The sequence below is a fragment of the Artibeus jamaicensis genome, unplaced genomic scaffold (genome assembly GCF_021234435.1).
Source record: "Artibeus jamaicensis isolate MK-2021 breed Jamaican fruit bat unplaced genomic scaffold, CSHL_Jam_final contig_233, whole genome shotgun sequence".
In the NCBI taxonomy this organism is placed as follows: Eukaryota; Metazoa; Chordata; class Mammalia; order Chiroptera; family Phyllostomidae; genus Artibeus; species Artibeus jamaicensis.
Window position 1 is genome coordinate 49,787,890 of NW_026521486.1, and position 17,832 is coordinate 49,805,721.

General features: G+C 43.0%; 1 protein-coding gene across 3 annotated transcripts in view; it reads left to right on the forward strand.

Moving 5' to 3' along the window:
• The first annotated feature begins 5,348 nt into the window (after positions 1 to 5,348).
• LOC119042957 (HIG1 domain family member 1C) overlaps positions 5,349 to 17,832 on the forward strand; it is a 29,679-nt gene continuing 17,195 nt past the window's right edge. The window contains exons 1-3 of one of the 3 annotated variants that reach the window (XM_037136776.2): positions 5,354 to 6,228; positions 7,589 to 7,717; positions 12,351 to 13,933. In XM_037136776.2, the coding sequence (XP_036992671.2) occupies positions 5,731 to 6,228; positions 7,589 to 7,717; positions 12,351 to 12,587 (864 nt within the window). In that variant the 5' untranslated portion in view covers positions 5,354 to 5,730 and the 3' untranslated portion in view covers positions 12,588 to 13,933. Of the gene's footprint in view, positions 6,229 to 7,588; positions 7,718 to 12,350; positions 13,934 to 17,832 lie in introns of those variants that run through there. The other 2 variants (XM_037136782.2, XM_037136802.2) reach the window with 2 other exon arrangements.

Sequence of the window (17,832 nt, forward strand, 5' to 3'; positions counted from 1 at the left end):
ATGGTGGGGGAGGAGGTATGCAGGGTGGATGGGAATGAGGGGGGGATATAGGACAACTGTAATAACATAATCAATAAAATATATTTAAAAAAAGAAAAAAAAACAAACACTAGGGCCCTGGCTGGTGTAGCTCAGTGGACTGAGAGCAGGCTGCGAACCCAAGGGTCGCCAGTTTGATTCCCAGTCAGGGTACACACCTGGGTTTTGGTGAAGGTCCCCAGAGGGGACCACATGAGAGTCAACCACACATTGATGTTTCTCTCCCTCTCTTTCTTCCTACCTTCTCCTCTCTTTAAAAATAAATAAATAAAAGTAAAATTAAACAAAAAAAAGAAAACGAACACTAGGAAAAGAATCAACAATACCAAAAGCTAATTTTACATCAAGAAAAGTGACAACCCTCTAGTTGAACTGACCAAAAAAAGAGGAGAGACACAAACTGTCAACATCAGTAATGAAGAGCGGACACTTCTACTGATTCTGCAGATATTAAAAGGACAGTAAGAGAATACTGTGCTTAATTCTATGCCAATAAATCCAACAACTTACATTTTAATAGGCAGCAAATTTCTGAAATAAAAATTACCAAAACAGACACAAGAAGAACTAGAATCTTTTCCAATATTTACTAAATATATCAATATTTACTAAAGAAATTAAATTTGTAATTAAAAACATAAAATATTTCTATTTTATGTGTTAATATAAATTAAAGTTGTATAAATTTTGTATAAAAACACAAAGAACCTAGAATAGTCAAAGTAATTTTGAGAAGTCACAGTAATTTCAGAAGACTTAACCTATCTGACTTCAAGATTCACTATGAAGCTACAGTAATAAGAGTGTGGTACCATATGGATGGACATATAGATCAATAAAACAGAAAAGAATTCCCAGAAGTAGACCCACACGTTTATGACCAACTGCTTTCCAACAAAGGTGCCGCGGTAACTCAATGAGGAAAGGACAGTCCTTCCAAAACTGTGCTGGAGTAACTAGCTGTCTCTATGGAAAGAAATAGGAGACCCTCCCCTCATGTGATGGTGGCCAGACTTGTGAACTGGACGTGGGCGGAAGCGGACATCGCCTCTCTGTAAGTGCCCTCAGAACCAGCACTGCAGCCTCCCCCCGCTGCATGCTGATTCCTGGACAGGTCTTTGCACACAGGGGCAGGAATGCCAGGCACCTTCCCCTACCTGCGGTGGGTCACGCCCTAGCACCCCTATCCATCTTGCTATGTTCTATATAACTTTTTAGCAATTGCCAAGCTGCACAAAGGATATCCACCTGTCTTGCCACAGCCTAAGATATGCCTTATATTCAAACTTCCCTTAATAAACTCTGTTGCTTTTCCCCCGGGTCTGAGGGTCGTAAGGGTCATGCACCCTATACTTAACACCTACACTGGACTGTGTCAATTACACCCACACGGGCACTCTATGTCAATTACATCTCAATGAAAGCAGAAAAAATATTAATCTTGCTCTTTGCTTCACATCCTATATAAAAAAATAAATAAAACGAATCATAGTCCTAAACATAAATCAAAGCCAAAAACATAAAACATGTAGAAAGAATATAAAAGAGAAGCTTTTTGCAACCATGGAATAGGCAAGAATTACTAAAGCAAAAAACAAAACAAAAAATTCATGGACTGTAAGAAAAAATGTATAAGTGGACTTCATAAAAATAAAAGACACACCTAAGAAAATGAAAAGGCAAGTCAGTCCCGGACTGGGAGCGAACAGCTGACACACACACACGTGCTCTCTTCTATGTGTGTTCTGTATGCATCTGTGTTCTGGTCCTCGGTCAGGTAACAAAGGACGTGGCTGCTTTTCTAAGTGAGTGACAGCTAACAAGCTAATATTACAAATCCTTTACAGTCACAAATACAGTTTAAATGTGGAGATTTTAAGGTAAAGCATACTTGCTCCTCATAATTACCTTCAGATATAATTGAGACCACACTACTACACATAATTTGGTATGCTGCTATGTCTAATCAATTCCAGTTACCATATTTTACACTTACTGGTCATCAGCAATGCTTTGTATGTATGGGTCATTAAGCGCCTAAAGAAATATCAATCCAACAAACTGGATGCATTTAATATTCTTTAAAGACAAATAAGCTGACGGAAGTAGTAGCCTCTCTTGATATCTTACTCCCCAATTACTGATAGAACTTTACCAGAGAAATAATTACACATTTTGTCAAACATTAAAAAAACCCACAAATCATTTCCAAGATAATACATTCCTTATTCAATATCCAAAAATAAATAAAGGCTTTCTAACTGAAAGCACTTATATTCCCAAACTAAGTAAACATTAAAAACACAAAGCTTAAGGGAAAAAGTCTCACTAAATAGTCCACTGAGTTACATTAAGTATTTTCTACCTAACACTTTCTCAAATTCAAAAGATATGTATTTCCTCAGAACATGTCAACAAGAGTTCATTTCAAACTGTTTAGCCTGTGTTATGTCAACAGAGCAAGATTCCTTGGCTACCATAAGTCACATTAGTTGACTATGAAATTTCTCAATCTTCGTACCATCTTGAGCTTGGTGGATCTTACATTAATACACAGACTCCTTTACGAACACCTATATTTGAGAAACACATGTACTTTCAGAGTCAGCAAGGTACAGGGTGGCTGCGTGGCTGGGACTGCGGCATTGCGGGCCAGCACGGACAGAAAGCGGGAAAGGCTGTGAGGCCAGAGGCGGTAAACCCAACCCACCGATGTGCCTCTCACAACCTCCGACAAACTCAGTGGAGAAAAGACCGATTAAAAAATGAATGATGTTGGGTCAAATAAGTAGCCAGTTAAGAAAAAGGAAAAACCTATAATTCCTATTTGTTCCAAGGATAAATTCTAAACTGGGATCAAGGATTTAAATGCAAAAAAATAAAATCACAGCCCTGGTGAGGTGGCTGAGTTGGCTGGAGCACCATCCCACACACAAAAGGCTGTGGGTTCAATCGCTGGTCAGGGCACATGCCTGGGTTGCGGGTTTGATCCAGGGCTGGGGCACCTGCAGGGGGCAACCAATTGATGTTGCTCTTACATCAATGTTGTTCTCTCTCTCATCTCTAAATAAAATCTGATTTAAAAATGGGCAGAGAGGACATAAAACATGAAGTAACAAACAAACAAATCAAACAAACAAAAATCCTGATAGATACCTGAAACAGACAGACAGAACCATATGATCCTAGCACATACACAAGCCCACCCACCATGAAATCAGCACCAGAAGGGCCCAGTTTGCTTGGGGAAAGTGGTGGAAGGGACTGAAATCTGACACAGAGCGAAGCAAGTGCCACTGTTCCCTCTCAAACCCTGCCCCCAGATATAGTGTCTCAACCCAGCAACTGGGTTGCCCAACACTGGTGAACACCAAAGGCTCCACCCCTCATACATAACAGATGTGACAAGACCAAAAAAAAAAAAAAACAGGCCCAAATAGAAGAACAGATCAAAGCCCCAGAGCAAATACAACTAAAGACAAAGAGATAGCCAACCTATCACATGCACAGTTCAAAGCACTGGTGATCAGGATGCTCACAGAATTGGTTAAATTTGGTCACAAATTAGATGAGCAAATGAAGGCTACACTAAGTGAAATGAAGCACAATGCACAGGGAACCAATAGTGATGGGAAGAAAACTGGGACTCAAATCAATGGAGTGGACCAGAAGGAAGAAACAACCAAACAGAAAAGAAGAAACAAGAATTCAAAAAAATGAGGAGAGGCTTAGGAACCTCCAGGACATCTTTAAACATTCCAACATCCAAATTATAGGGGTACCAGAAGGGGAAGAGGAACAGCAACAAGTGGAAAACTTATCTGAACAACTAATAAAGGAGAACTTCTCCAATCTGGCGAAGAAAATAGACTGCCAGGAAGTCCAGGAAGCTCAGAGAGTCCCAAAGAAGGTGGACCCAAGAAGGAACACACCAAGGCACACCATCATTACATCACCCAAGATGAAAATGAAGGAGAGAATTCTAGAAGCAACCAGAGATAAGGGGACAGTCACCTACAAAGGAGTGCCCATTAGACTGTCAGCTGATTTCTCAAAAGAGACCTTGTAGGCAAGAAGGGGCTGGAAAGAAGTATTCCAAGTCATGAAATCCAAAGACCTACATCCAAGATTGCTCTATCCTGCAAAGCTTTCATTTAGAATGGAAGGGCAGATAAAGTGCTTCTCAGATAAGGTCAAGTTCAAGGAGTTCATCATCACCAAGCCCTATTCCCTTATTATATGAGATGTTAAAGGGACTTACCTAAGAAAAAGAAGATAAACATGTATAGTGAAATGACAGCAAACTCAAATTACTAACAACCATACCTAAAACAAAAATAAACTAAGCAAACAACTAGAACAGGAACAGAACCACAGAAATGAAGATCACATGGAGGGTTAGCAACAGGGGAATGGGAGGAGGAGAAGGGGGGAGAAGGTACAGAGAATAAGTAGCATAGATGGTAGGTAGAAAATAGATTGGGGGAAGGGCAAGAATAGTATGGGAAATGCAGAAGCTAAAGAACTTATGACACACGGACATGAACTAAAGGGGGGGAATGTGGGTGGGAGAGGGTGTGCAGGATGGAGGAGAATAAAGGGGAAGATGGGACAACTGTAACAGCATAATTAATAAAATATATTTTTAAAATAAAAAGTAAACAATCATTATTTTTGAAAATTTCCATATTCCCCTACCAGTCTAAAAGTCAGGTTTTCCTATTAAAAATGGATGTCAAACTATTTCTTGAATGCTTGTGATTCTCAAACGTGAATATTCTGGAGAACTACTTTTAATCTAAATTAGCGGAATAATGCGGTAGTGCATAACTTTAAGTTCAAACTTGCCCTTGACCCCTGACCAGTGTGCGTCCTGTAGCATGGCTCCAGCAAAGCAAAAGGTCACCAGTTGGATTCCTGGTCAGGGCACTTTCCTGTGTTGTGGGTTCAGTCTCTGTGAAAAGCAACCAATCGATTTTCTCTCCCTCTTTCCCTTCCCTTCCCCTCTCTCTAAGAAATAATAAATAAGAAAGGAACAAATGAACTCGTCATTTAAAAATGAGCAGCCTAAAACAGTGACTTAAAAATAATTTTGTCGAGTTAGGGTCTGGAAGTCTCAGCACAGATAGCGAAAGGGAAACAATTCTTGACAACTGTAGCCAGAGGGCACGTCTTGATTTCCTTTTCAAAAAACACTGGGGGAAGGGGAGGACGAGGGGGCGGGGAGAAGGGCAGAGCGGGAACAGGAGGAGGGGGGTGTCCAGGCTGCCTTCTTCCGGTACAGTTTAACCAGGCTCCGCCCACGGGCTCTGCTTTCTTTGTAGAGGCATTGGAAGACCTGGATAAGGAGTAAGCACACTGTGCATAGAAAACTGCGGTACCTTCCAAGCCCAGAGAAGGGGGGAGCAGGAACAGATTTGGAAAAAGGGATTATAATCACCTTTCCATCTAAGGAAAAGCTAGGAACCTCATTTTGCTTCAAGAAAACAAAGCTGTGAGCCAGCTTTTGCCAAAGGTCTATTAAGTGGGTGAAATGGGCCTTTTGCTCCTGATCCGACCTCTGCCGCAGCTTTCTCTTGTAGCACAGCCAGTTTCCTCTGAAGCCAATAGGCTCTGGACTGGGGCCAAACCGTGCCTCCTGCAGTTAAAGGAGTCCGGTGGACAAACGGGCTGTTTTTTCTCTTCCCAGTGATGACACTGACCATTTTTATCCTCCGGCTGGCCGTCAGCGTCCTGCTACTTCCCCTGTTCTTGCTCAACTTTCTGGGCTTGTGGACCTGGATCTGCAAAAAATGGTTCCCCTACTTCTTGGTGTCGTTCAGTGAGACATACAACAAACAGATGGCCAGCAAGAAGCGCGAGCTCTTCAGCAACCTGCTGGACTACGCAGGCCCCTCCGGGAAGCTCTCCCTGCTGGAGTTGGGCTGTGGAACCGGGACCAACTTCAGGTTCTATCCGCCTGGATGCAGAGTGACCTGTGTTGACCCCAACCCCAACTTTGAGAAGTTCTTGATCAAGAGCATTGCTGAGAATCGACACCTGCAGTTCGAGCGCTTCATGGTGGCCTCCGGGGAGAACATGCACCTGCTGCCCGATGGTTCCATGGACGCCGTGGTCTGCACCCTGGTCCTGTGCTCCGTGGAGAGCCAGGAGCAGACCCTCCAGGAGGTGTGCAGAGTGCTGAGGCCGGTGAGTGAGGGGGGCGTGAGGAGGGCTGGTTAGTAATAAACACCATCACCAAAGGCAGTCCTGTCAATTTCAGCTAAATTCAACAGTCTACGGTAAAAAGGAAACTAGAGAAGACGCTATTGAATTTTTTTTAAATCTTAGAGTGGGAAAGAAGCTGTAAAGGGGAAGGCCGATAAATCTGAATACATAAAATTCTAAAACTGCAGGAAAAAAACTACTACAAGTAAAGTTAAAGTAGAAGTATCTGCCAGGGATGATAGACAAAGGGTTTAATTTCCTTCATAGTGAAAGACATTACAAGTCAAAGGTCAATAGGATTTTTTAAATCAATAAGAAAAATACGAGACAGACAGTTGGCGATTCCAGTGGCCACCGCGGGAGAGGAGAGCCCGGCGGAGATAGAGGCCCAAAGCCCCACGCTCGCTGCCACCCCCCGGGGTGCGGTGCGGATTCCCCCCACTCCGCCCTCCGAGCCGCCGTCCCACCCACTGCCTGCCTGCCGCTGGCGGAGGCGCAAGGCCTGAGGGGCGGGAGCCCGCTGGGCCCTGCGTCTGCTCCCGCTGCTTCCACTGCTGTGGGCTCGGCCAGGATCCCGGCTGTCCGACCAAGACCTTAGCCCCCTGAACAAGGTACAGCCGCAGCCCGTGGCCATAACCGTGGAGGGCCTCAGCCGGCCCTGGCCGGGGTGTGGCGTTCTTTACAAATTCGAGGCAAGACCCCCCCACCAGCAGAAACAAGTTATGACTTGTTTTATTGAGGTGGCCTGGAACTGAACCCATAATGTGCCCGAGAAAGGACTCACACCAGCTGTCCCCGTTCATGGCAATAAAGAAGTTCTAGATATGGGAACTAGTTTGGGGTTTGGCTAAGCACTGGGGCTGCCATTTCAGTTACCGCTGTAGGTGAACTGGGTGATGAGCGTTTTCGGTAGCTGCCTGTGGCACGCGCTCTGACCATTTGACAGTGCTGGCTGGTGCTGTGCTGGTCTCGGGCTTGATGACCTGCTATTGGTTTTGTTTGGCTGTGACGCCTCCGTCACCCCTAGGGTCTACACCTACTATGTTTCCAGTGCATCATTTGCCATGTTTGGCTTGGGAAGGCTTATAGATGGGTCCACAAGAAGGTCAAAAGAAACGGAAAGAAGTTCAAGCAGAATTAAAGAAAAAATGGCGAAGAATTTCAATGAGCCAAACTCTGAAATGGACTGGATGTTGAAATGGGTACAAGCACGGCACCTCATAAAAAGTGGCCGCACTCGAGTTCACCCTTCTTTGTTCGGGCTCTTACATTAGCATTCTAAGCGGAGCGGGGTGATCGCTGTCCACTAACTACGGTTGTTCGGTTGTTTGGGCGGCGAGAGCGCCCCCTGCGGCGGAGCAGCGGGAGGGACAGGAGATCAGCTCCGACCGGAGGAAGGAGAAGAGCACGAAACTGTCCGAACTGGCCGATCAGAGGAGGCGGCGCATTTCTGGCATTTGCTGCGTTACTTGTAAGTCTTGATTCTAGTTTTGAATAAACTCTTGAAACATCTGTATTTAGTTTAAGATGGGTAACTCTTGTGTTTATGTACGTGTACATTGAAACTAAAAGTGATGAAAATATTGTAAAAAAAGAAAGAAAAACAATAATAGGCAAAGAGCAGGAACCAAAATACAAATAAAAATAGCCAATTATGTCACAAAAATGCTCAACCTTACAATTAAAGGACAGATTAAAACAAGATACCATTCTCACCTATTATACTGTCAGAGACTTTTAAGGTCGGTATGGCATTAGGGTGCGTTTGGGAGACTGGACACCCTCATACACATTGGAGAAAGTGCCCTCTTTGGAGGGCAATTTAATATCAGATTATCTTATTAAATTTATTGCAGTGACATTGTTTAATAAAATTAACAGGTTTCAGCTGCATTTCCACAATACGTCATGTGTGTTGCACAGTGTGCCCACCGCCCAAAGTCGACTCTCCTGTCACCACACATTTGACCCTCTTGACCCTTTGCCACCTCCCCACTCCCTTCCCCTCGGGAAACCTGTTGTCTGTGTCTGAGTTTCTGCTCATTTTGTTTGTTCATTCATTGTTGCCAGTTCTATATCCTACGTGAGTGAGACCATACGGTCCTTTACTTCTTCTGAATGACTTATTTCACTTAGCATGACATTCTGAAGGCCCACCCGTGTTGTCACACATGGCGGCGTTCCATCTTTCCTTACGGCTGGGTAGCATTCTGCTGTGTATACGCCTGCCGCCTTCTTTACCCGGTCCCCTGTGAGGGACACTCGGTTGCTTCCACAGCCTGGCCGCCATGAATAATGCTGCAGTGACGCAGGGGCACATCTGTCTTTACAAGTAACTGTTGTCTAATTTTTCGGTAGATACCCAGGAGAGAGGTGGCTGGATCACATGGTAACTCTATTCTTAACTTTTTGAGAATTTTCTACACTGCATTCCACAGTAGCCATCCCAGTTTACATTCCCACTAGCAGTGGGTCAGGGCTCCTTTTCCTCCACAGCCTCCCCAGCAGAGAAGAGACCATACACACTGAACTTTAGGACCTTGATCATAGGGAGGATTGTATAAATTTGACCCCAACAGCAAGGGAAGCAAAAGCAAAAATATCAAAATCTAAGGGGCACATCCTCCTTTACCCAGTATGAATTTATCCCACAGCTCTACTGCACAAATGTGAAAAAACCCACAGGCAAAAATATCCGTGACAGTTTGTGTAATAGTACAAATTGAAAATAACCTAGAAGTCCATCCATAGGAAGCTATTCAAGTAAATTGCCACATAGTGTAAAGGACTTCTGTGCAGCTGTTAAAAATAATAAGGAACAGTTATCTATGTTGATATGAAAGAGCCCCCAAGAGGTAATGTTAAATGAGAAAATCAAAGTGTAGAAAGTGATGTATAAGCCTATTTGTGTGTGTGGGGTGGGGTGGGGAGAATATACCTGGATATGTATCTATGTTACTGGGAATGACAGACAAGAAACTGTTATTAGTGGTGCCTCTCGGGAATGGGACGGTGGCAGGGGAAGAATGCCTTTCTGCACAGTTTGAAATTCTCAATACTTTTGTGTAATTTCTACCTATTACCTTTATCATTTGTTTAAAAACTAGTTTAAGATAGCTTTATTCCAAATATACTTGAATGTAAATAAAGTATGGATATCTTAACATTTGAATTTCCTTTTCTAGGAGAAAAGGGCATTCTGCAATCACGCCTTCTATTTTCTAATAGCGGAAGTGCCTCAGAAATAAAAGGACATGAAGAGAGGATGTACAGGCAATTACATAATTTTGTCTTTGGCTCAAGGATAGGCCCACATCAAAGTAATAAATGAAAAAGGTCTGATTCTTATGCCCAAAAGTTGGGTTCCTGTGTCCTAAGCCTGGACACAAACTGGGCGTAGTTAGTAGTGTTAATAATCTCACAAACCCCCTACAGAGCAATTAATTAACCTCTGTTTTACAGCACTGATAATGCTCTGAAGGAGCTCATGTACTTGGTAGACCTCCACTGTTCCTGTGAAGCATCCACTCTCTGCTGAATAAAACCAGCTTTATTACATTCTCATTAACACAACAGTCCTGTAAAGTAGATTTTGCCTTCATGTTGAGTTGAGGAAACAGAGAGGTTAAGAAACTTGCTCAAAGTCACACAGCTAGTAAGTGTTGCTTTAATGCAAACATTCTTACTGCTGCTCCACATGGTCACTTGAGCTTCTTCTCTGACTTCCACATTTCTGCCACCTTTGCTGTTCATCCTCCACCCATACTAAACACTGCAGTTTTCCTTTGACTCTCATTTCACTCATACACCCGCCTGGGCAATCTCAGTCACCCCCAGATGTCTCAATTACCAGGTATGCATAGATATTTCTGAATCGAACGATGTATCTAGACCAGCCCTGCATGTCCAGCTGTCTGCCTGACAGTCCCCTACGTTATTCAGGGGGCAATGTCAACCTCCCAGACCTGGCTCTTCTTTCTCTCCTGTCCTGTTCTATGGTTGGTTGGTTGATTTTTATCGGGAAATTTCAAGTTTTCCATTGATGAACACAGATCTTAGACTCACTCAGAGAATTTGGGGGAACTCTGTCTCTCAACTTTCTGCCTTGGAGAGCCAAGACTAGGGTAACTAGACGAGACTAAGAACAGGGGGGCAAGTCACTGCGGGTTTTGGAGGTGACTGTCGGGCCCCGTTCTCCCTACTCACCTCAGAGATGGGCAGAAAACGTCTGAGGACCTCCTAGTAACATGGAAGCCTTATTTGTCTAGACTCGACTTACATTTATAGGACTGTCCTAGATAAAGCAGCACGTTCAAATCTCTGCTGACAAAATGTCGGCATGGACTCAGTAACACTTTTAGATGAATCACTGTTGCAGTCAGTCACACTCACATTCTTGCGACAACGTTACCAAAGTATAGGACATAGCTATTCAGTCTCGGGAGGCACTTGGTGTGGATTCAGACCGTCCCCCAGGTTTGCAAAGCAGAGCCTGAGAACAATTTTCACATGAATTAAAGGATTTTTAAAAAATAAAGAAGTAGAGATTTTTAAAAATATTTTACTTATTTATTTTTAGAGAGGGAGAAAGGAGGGAGAGAGAGAGGGAAACATCAATGTGTGGCTGCCTCTCACATGTCCCCTATTGGGGACCTGGCCTGCAACCCAAGCATGTGCCTTAACTGGGAATTGAACCAGCGGCCCTTTGGTTCACAGGCCGGAGTTCAATCTACTGAGCCACACCAGCCAGGGCAGAAGGAGAGATTTTTTTTTTAAGAGTAATTAAAATGCAATTAACAAACTGAGGAAAACATTTGTAGTATAGCCTTATTATACTACTAAAAGTCCTTAGTAATTAGTAAGAAAAAAACCCAACACTATGAGAAAAATGATAAAGGATATCAACAAGCAAATTAGAAAGGAAAAAATCCAAATAATAAGGGTTAGTAAAAGATGTTATAGCTATTAAGAATATTAAAGACATGCATAGTATTGAAAATGAAATACTGTTTTACCCATCAAATTAACAAAGGTACAGGGGGAAAATACTAATGAGAGTTCATTGGCAATGGGCATTCACATCCATTGCCAGTATGAATATAAATTTGCTACAACTTTTCCAAAGGGCAGTTGAACACCTTGTACCGACTGCTTTTAAAAGGCACAGACTTTTGACTCAACAAGTTCACTTTTTAGCGAGTTACTTATTTGGAAAGAATGAGAGATGGTGACAAAGATTTATGGATAAGGGTAAACATGAATAACCAATTTATAATAATAGAGAAAAATTGGAAATAACCTAAATGAGAATAGTTAAATAACAGATGGTAGCTTCAGTGGTATGAAATAATGCGCATGATTTTTTAAATTATGATTTAGAATACTGTTTGGACATGTAAATAAAATTAAGCAGGTTACAAGATAGAACATATATTCCAATCCTAGTTTTAGGAGAAAAATACATCTTCATAATATGAAAGTACACACAAAACCTTAACAGTAGTTATCACAAGGTGATGGCCTGGTAGTTGATTTTTTAAAATCTTTTCTGTATTTTCTAAATTTACAAAGAAGTTATTAAAATCAACATACTGGTAGCAGTGCTGCCAGCCTCCGGAGCCTCCCCACGGAGGCTCCAAACCTCATTCCGACCTTTACCAGCTGGTTAGTGAGGCCGGGTGCTCGCTTTCCGTGTGCCTACTTTCTCGGTTCCCTCGTCGATAAAAACAGGAATAACTATAATGCTTACTAAATAAATGTAGCGTGGGGATCGAGTTCCCGGCTGATGGGCATTAAGGATATAGCACCTCGCACGCGGTAACTGCTTTAACTTACGTGCTCGCTCTCATTGCGGAGGTATTATGTATCGCTTTACAACCAGAAAACAGAAGTGAGAATGACTATTTCAGACTGGCCGCTCTGTGTACAGTTCGACAGAAGAGGAAACTGTTGACCAAAATGATGTCTTAGTAAGTTTGAACTGATCCATATCTTCTCATGAAGTTGACCTTTGGGGCCACTGAAATCTGATGCTTCAGTCATCTTATGAGTCTGTTTTCCCCAAACTAAAACCCTTGAAATGTGTTTCCTTTTCTCTTTTTCAGGGAGGGGCTTTTTATTTCATGGAGCACGTAGCAGCTGAGCGTTCGACCTGGAATTACTTCTGGCAACAGGTCCTGTGCCCGGCCTGGTACCTTTTGTTTGACGGGTGCAACCTGACCAGAGAGAGCTGGAAGGCCGTGGAGAAGGCCGGCTTCTCCAGGCTGCAGCTGCAGCACCTGCAGGCCCCGCTGACCTGGGAGCTGGTGCGCCCCCACATCTACGGATATGCTGTGAAATAGCGCGAGAAATAGCGCGAGCAGGGAGTGAAGAGCTGAATGAACCGCTCGAGTGATTTAAGGCTTCAGTTTTACACTTACAATGCTAATTGGGAGAAGAGAAACCCTTTTTCAGATAAAGTTGAATTTCAGCCCCAAAAGTTCACATTTAGCCATTTACATTTACCCTATTTAGCCATTTTCTATTACCTCCCAAAAAAATCAAAAACAAAACAGCTCTGAACTTTCCCTTAAAAGGAAATCGTGAGGTTTGTCCATTGAAGTCTACCATTATCTCCAAACCTTGGTTTATTCAGTAACTTCAGAATGTTTCCAAATGTCTTATTTAAGTTGTACCCAGCAGATTTGAATTTCACCTCCTCTTTGAGAGCATGGTAAAATAAGCAGTTAAATCATGCAAAAGAAGACTTGGAAAAAGGAGAAATAAAAAGATCTTGCCCTGGCTGGTGTAGCTCAGTGGATTGAGTGCAGGCTGTGAACCAAAGGGTCGCTGATTCGATTCCCTGTCAAGGCACACGCCTGGACTGTGGGCCAGGTCCCCAGTGGGAGGTGGGCAATAGGCAACCACACAATGAAGTTTCTCTCCCTCTTTCTCCCTTCCCCTCGCTCTAAAAATAAATAAAATCTTTAAAAAAGAGATAGAGATCTTAATGACTCACAAGCTGAATAGATACACACTAGCTGAAAATCCAAATCTAAACAGCACAGATTTGTTAAATCTGAATCTCTTTGTTCTTAAGTGTCACTGGGCTGGCCCTAGTTCTGCCACCCCCGTCACACCTTTTGTTCCTCTGTCCACCCCAGTGTGTCTGCGTTCCAGTCTTCGGTCCTTAAGATGCAACTGTCAGAATTCTGTCTGACACTTCAGTATATCCATGAAACTACCTGAGACAGTTAAGGTTCTTGGGTTCATTTTCCTTATACTCTTGCATATACTTTGCCGAATGCAGTAAACCATAGGCAAGGAAGAGACCCAACTGTAATCAGGAAATATTTTTTCCTAATTAGGTATACCTAATTAGGTATAATTAGGTACACTTTGTAAGAGTCCCTAAAAACCAGCAATCTGTGAGCCTGTAAATAGACAGGTATTTTTTGGATTATTTGAATGAAACTGCCACCCCTCTCCCAAGATGATGTCTTTGTGTCTAGCAACCAAGTGCTTTCAAAACAAGTGTTGAGTTGATCAGACAGAAGGTTTAAGAGTAGGATCTTCAGCAATAATTTACATGTATTCTCATAAATTTAGTAAATTTTCTGGGATGATTTTGCAAAGGGACTACTTTAAATATCAAATCAATAAATTCATATGCGTTTTAGGAATGAAAATAAAATAAGTGGTTTATATATGTGCTGGCTTGGTTTCATTTTTCTTAATGTCTCTGGGAGGGCCTTCCTCTTGGAAAAGTTAAGCTCTTTGAACATACAGATTTTTCTTTCTCCAGCCAAGTAGCTATAAACACAGCTAGAAGATTTTAGAAAAACCAATTTTGGAAGCACCAGAACGCATTTTGAAAGGTTCAAGTCCAAAGGCCCCACTTGTGTGATCCATAGAGCTGAAGGGAGGAAGCTCACTGTTCTCTTTTGAACCTGAAAACTGCGATCATTGCAGCGAGGTCGGGACACTCACCTAAGGCCTCCTGGACACTAGAACATGAATCTCCTGTCTCTAGAGTCTCCCCAAAGTAGGAATCTCCTTAACCTTCCCACCTCACTAATATTTAGGTCAGTCTAGTGACAGAAATATGTAAAGCCACAGGTTGAGCGCTGAACCATGTGGCTCAGCTGGGCGTCATCCTGCAAACCAAAAGGCTCAGTTCCTGGCCAGGGCCCATGCCTCGGCTGTAGGTTCAGTCGGCACTGGGGCACATCTGGGAGGCAAGCAACTGATCTTTCTCTCACACTGATGTTTCTCTCCTCCTCTTTCTCCCTCCCTTCCCCTCTCTCCACACCTCCATGTCTTCCCCACCCATCTTCCTGCTCATAACTTCCAGAAGTTTGTTTATTTATTTATTGTTGTTCAGTTACAGTTGTCCCAATTTTTCCCCCATTGCTCTCCCTTGCCCTGCTCACCCCCTTATTTTTTTTTAATTAATGAATGGATTTAGACACAGAGAGAAACATGGATTTGTTGTTCCATTTAGTTATGCACTCATTGGTTCACTGTTGTCTGTGCCCTCACTGGGGATCAAACTCACAGCCTTGGTGTTCTGAGCAAACGAACTAGCCAGCCAGAGCCCTGGACACTTTAATTTGGCCATTCCCTCAACTGGAAATCATGAAGGTGTCTACTCAACATAATGCCGAGTGTAAGCTGCTCAGCTCTGCATTCAGGATCATCTGTCAACTGACACCTCAACCCTTTTGCCCTCTTTGTAGTCCAGTGGGAAAAGCATGGGGTTTGGAGTCGAAATATTCTAATCCACATCTTCTCAGGCATCTTACTAATACTGGATTTCACTTAGTATATGAGGGTAACACCTGTGTCTCCTAGGGCTCTTGTGACGATAGGATAAGATGAATACAAAAGGTGCTTTGTGAACTGTGTCATTGTGAGCATGAGCACTGGCACTTCTCACGGTACCTGCTCACGCAGCTCAAAGGCCCCGCCGCCTCAAACATTTATGAGAGTAACAGAACGAAGTGTGTTTTTCTATCAGAAAAGATTTTTCACTCCAGTAAATGTAGCCTTGAAATTTCATTTGACTGGATTATTAGGCATTATACTGTTTTCTGAGGGTTCAATATAAAGAAATCTCCCATAAAAGGTAACTGGGCAATGCTCTCTCATTTTTGCACCTAACAATAAAAAGCCCGACCCCACGGGAGATGCACTTGCTCCTGCCACTGCAAGTGACTTCCACGCCAAGTGCTGTGGATACAACATGATTTTCTGCATCCCTCCCATCTTGGCTCCCATTTTATCCGTCAAGCTGAGCAGGTACTACTCGGGCTGTTAAAAACGTAGCACTCAGTTCAAATTCTATCTCACTTCTGAGGTTATGAGAACAGATTATTAACTGTGATGCCAGAGAAAGTTTTTTCAAATGCTTTTGTCCACCAAAGCTTAGCAACAAAGAAATCTAAAAAGTTTTTTTTTAAAGCAAAGGAGGCCTTAAAATACGTATTTATTTATAAATATAAATGATGCCATCTACCACATTGCTTGCCAATGCACACAACTCCATTTGCCCGGATGTCACAGGAAATGTTGGAGAATGGGGACACTATTAATACATTGTTAACCCGTCAGCCCACATTTTTGCTATTGTGCTTTTATTTTCTTCCCTTCACCTGGGCAAGGAGCCCTTCTGGGATCCTGAGTAAAACTGTGTAAAGAAACATTGGCCTTATGCTCACAGAGCACCTGGATGACACGCAGGTCTGAAAATGTGAGGATTAGGTACCAATGCTGCGACTAAACACCAATTCTTAGTTCTTACGGGGCCACAAAAGACTCCTTAGAAGAGGTACAGAGCCTGTCACTAGAAAAGGTATACAAATAAACATACCATTCGAGAGGAAAACAGGCATACTGTCCAGGGCACCTGTCCAGGCATACTGTCATTACCTCCAAAGTGCCACATGTGGAACCGTAACTTCTGGAGTCCCATTCCTGAAACACGGCCTTCCAGCCCGTTACCCACCCGTCCAGCTCACAGACCTCCAACGCCTCCATCCTGGCTCAGTCCCTCTCAGGCTACCGGCGGACACCATCTCGGGGTCGGCTGGTTAGCATCCGCAAATCCACCTGCAGCCTTAACTTCCCTTTGCCTGTAGCATAACACACTCGGCAGGTGTTGGGAGTTAGGATGTGGGCATATCTGGGAATTGGGCGAGGAGCCATTTTTCTGCCTACTACGTCAGCTAGACCAGAAGAGAAAGAAAAGGTTAAAGTATGTCAATGATAATGGGACCCCTGGTGAGGAACAAAACCCATCTAAAATAACACAGACCAAAGTGAGAACAGTGTGGAATGACAAAATAGTTCTGGGAAGAATTGTATGAGGAATACCAAGGACCAAAGTCTAGGTTTCCGAAAGGAAATTAGGCTGCATTTTATAGGATGGTTCACGGTTGTCCCTAAAAGTCTCCCCATGCTAAAATTACAGTTCCAATTCCTGGAGCCTCCCCACGATTCCCTGGAGTCAGAATCCTTCCATGAATCTGGGGATAACTTCCTACCCTCCCCAAACTCTTCACAACTTTAAAATAATAAAACCTAACACGTAGTTTTTAAAGGATTTTCTCATGTATTTATCTTTAGAGAGAGGGGAAGGGAAGGAGAGAAATATCGATGTGCAAGAAATACATTGATAAGTTGCCTCATGCACACCCCTAACCGGGGACCTGGCCCACAATCTGGGCATGTGCCCTGACTGGGAATCAAACCAGCGACCCTTTGGTTTGCAGGCCAGCACTCAATCCACTGAGCCACACCAGCCAGGGCCATACTTTTTTAAAATATGCAAAAATGGTCCTAAACATAAAGATGTGTTCAATTTCACTCACAATACAAGAAGTGTTAATTAAAACTAATTAACATTTAGTTAATGTTAATTCGCTAAATTAACGTTTAGTTAGAGACTAAGTTTTCACATATCAGAGAGGCAAAGACTTCGAAAGCCTGACAACACATTGGTTGGGCAGGCCATGGAGACACAGACACTTCTGTACATTGCTGGTGGGAACGCAAACTCATGCAGTTCATGTGGAATCTGGCAATAGCTAACAAAACTACCTTTGACCCCACAATCTCAATTCCAGGAATTTACCCTGAAGCTGTTGGCAGCGTCGCCATGCTGGCCGCTCGGGCACACTGACTTCTGCCCAGCGCCCTGGGCCTGCGAAGCAGATGAGGAAGTGCTCCAGGAAGAGCTCAGATCTAATCTCAAGGATCAATTGAGTAAACAAAAGCTACGCTGCCAAAATTAGCTACAGTGTGGTACCTTCTCTGTAAAACAAAAGAAGGGTGAATAAGAAAACACATAGGTACCTGTTTGTTTTTGCAAATAGATACTTAGGAAGAATAAGCCAGAAACTAGTAAGAAGCAGGTAGGTAGGAGAAGAGCAGAAATAAAGGGGAGAGACGGCTGACATGTTTTCAAATATACCCTGTGTTGAGTTTTGATTTTTGGAACCATGTTTATGTTTTACACAAAATACAGCAAAGAATGTCTTACATAAAATAAAATGTAAAAAGGGGGGACCCTAAATTGGAAAAATAAAAAACATCTAACTGTATTCT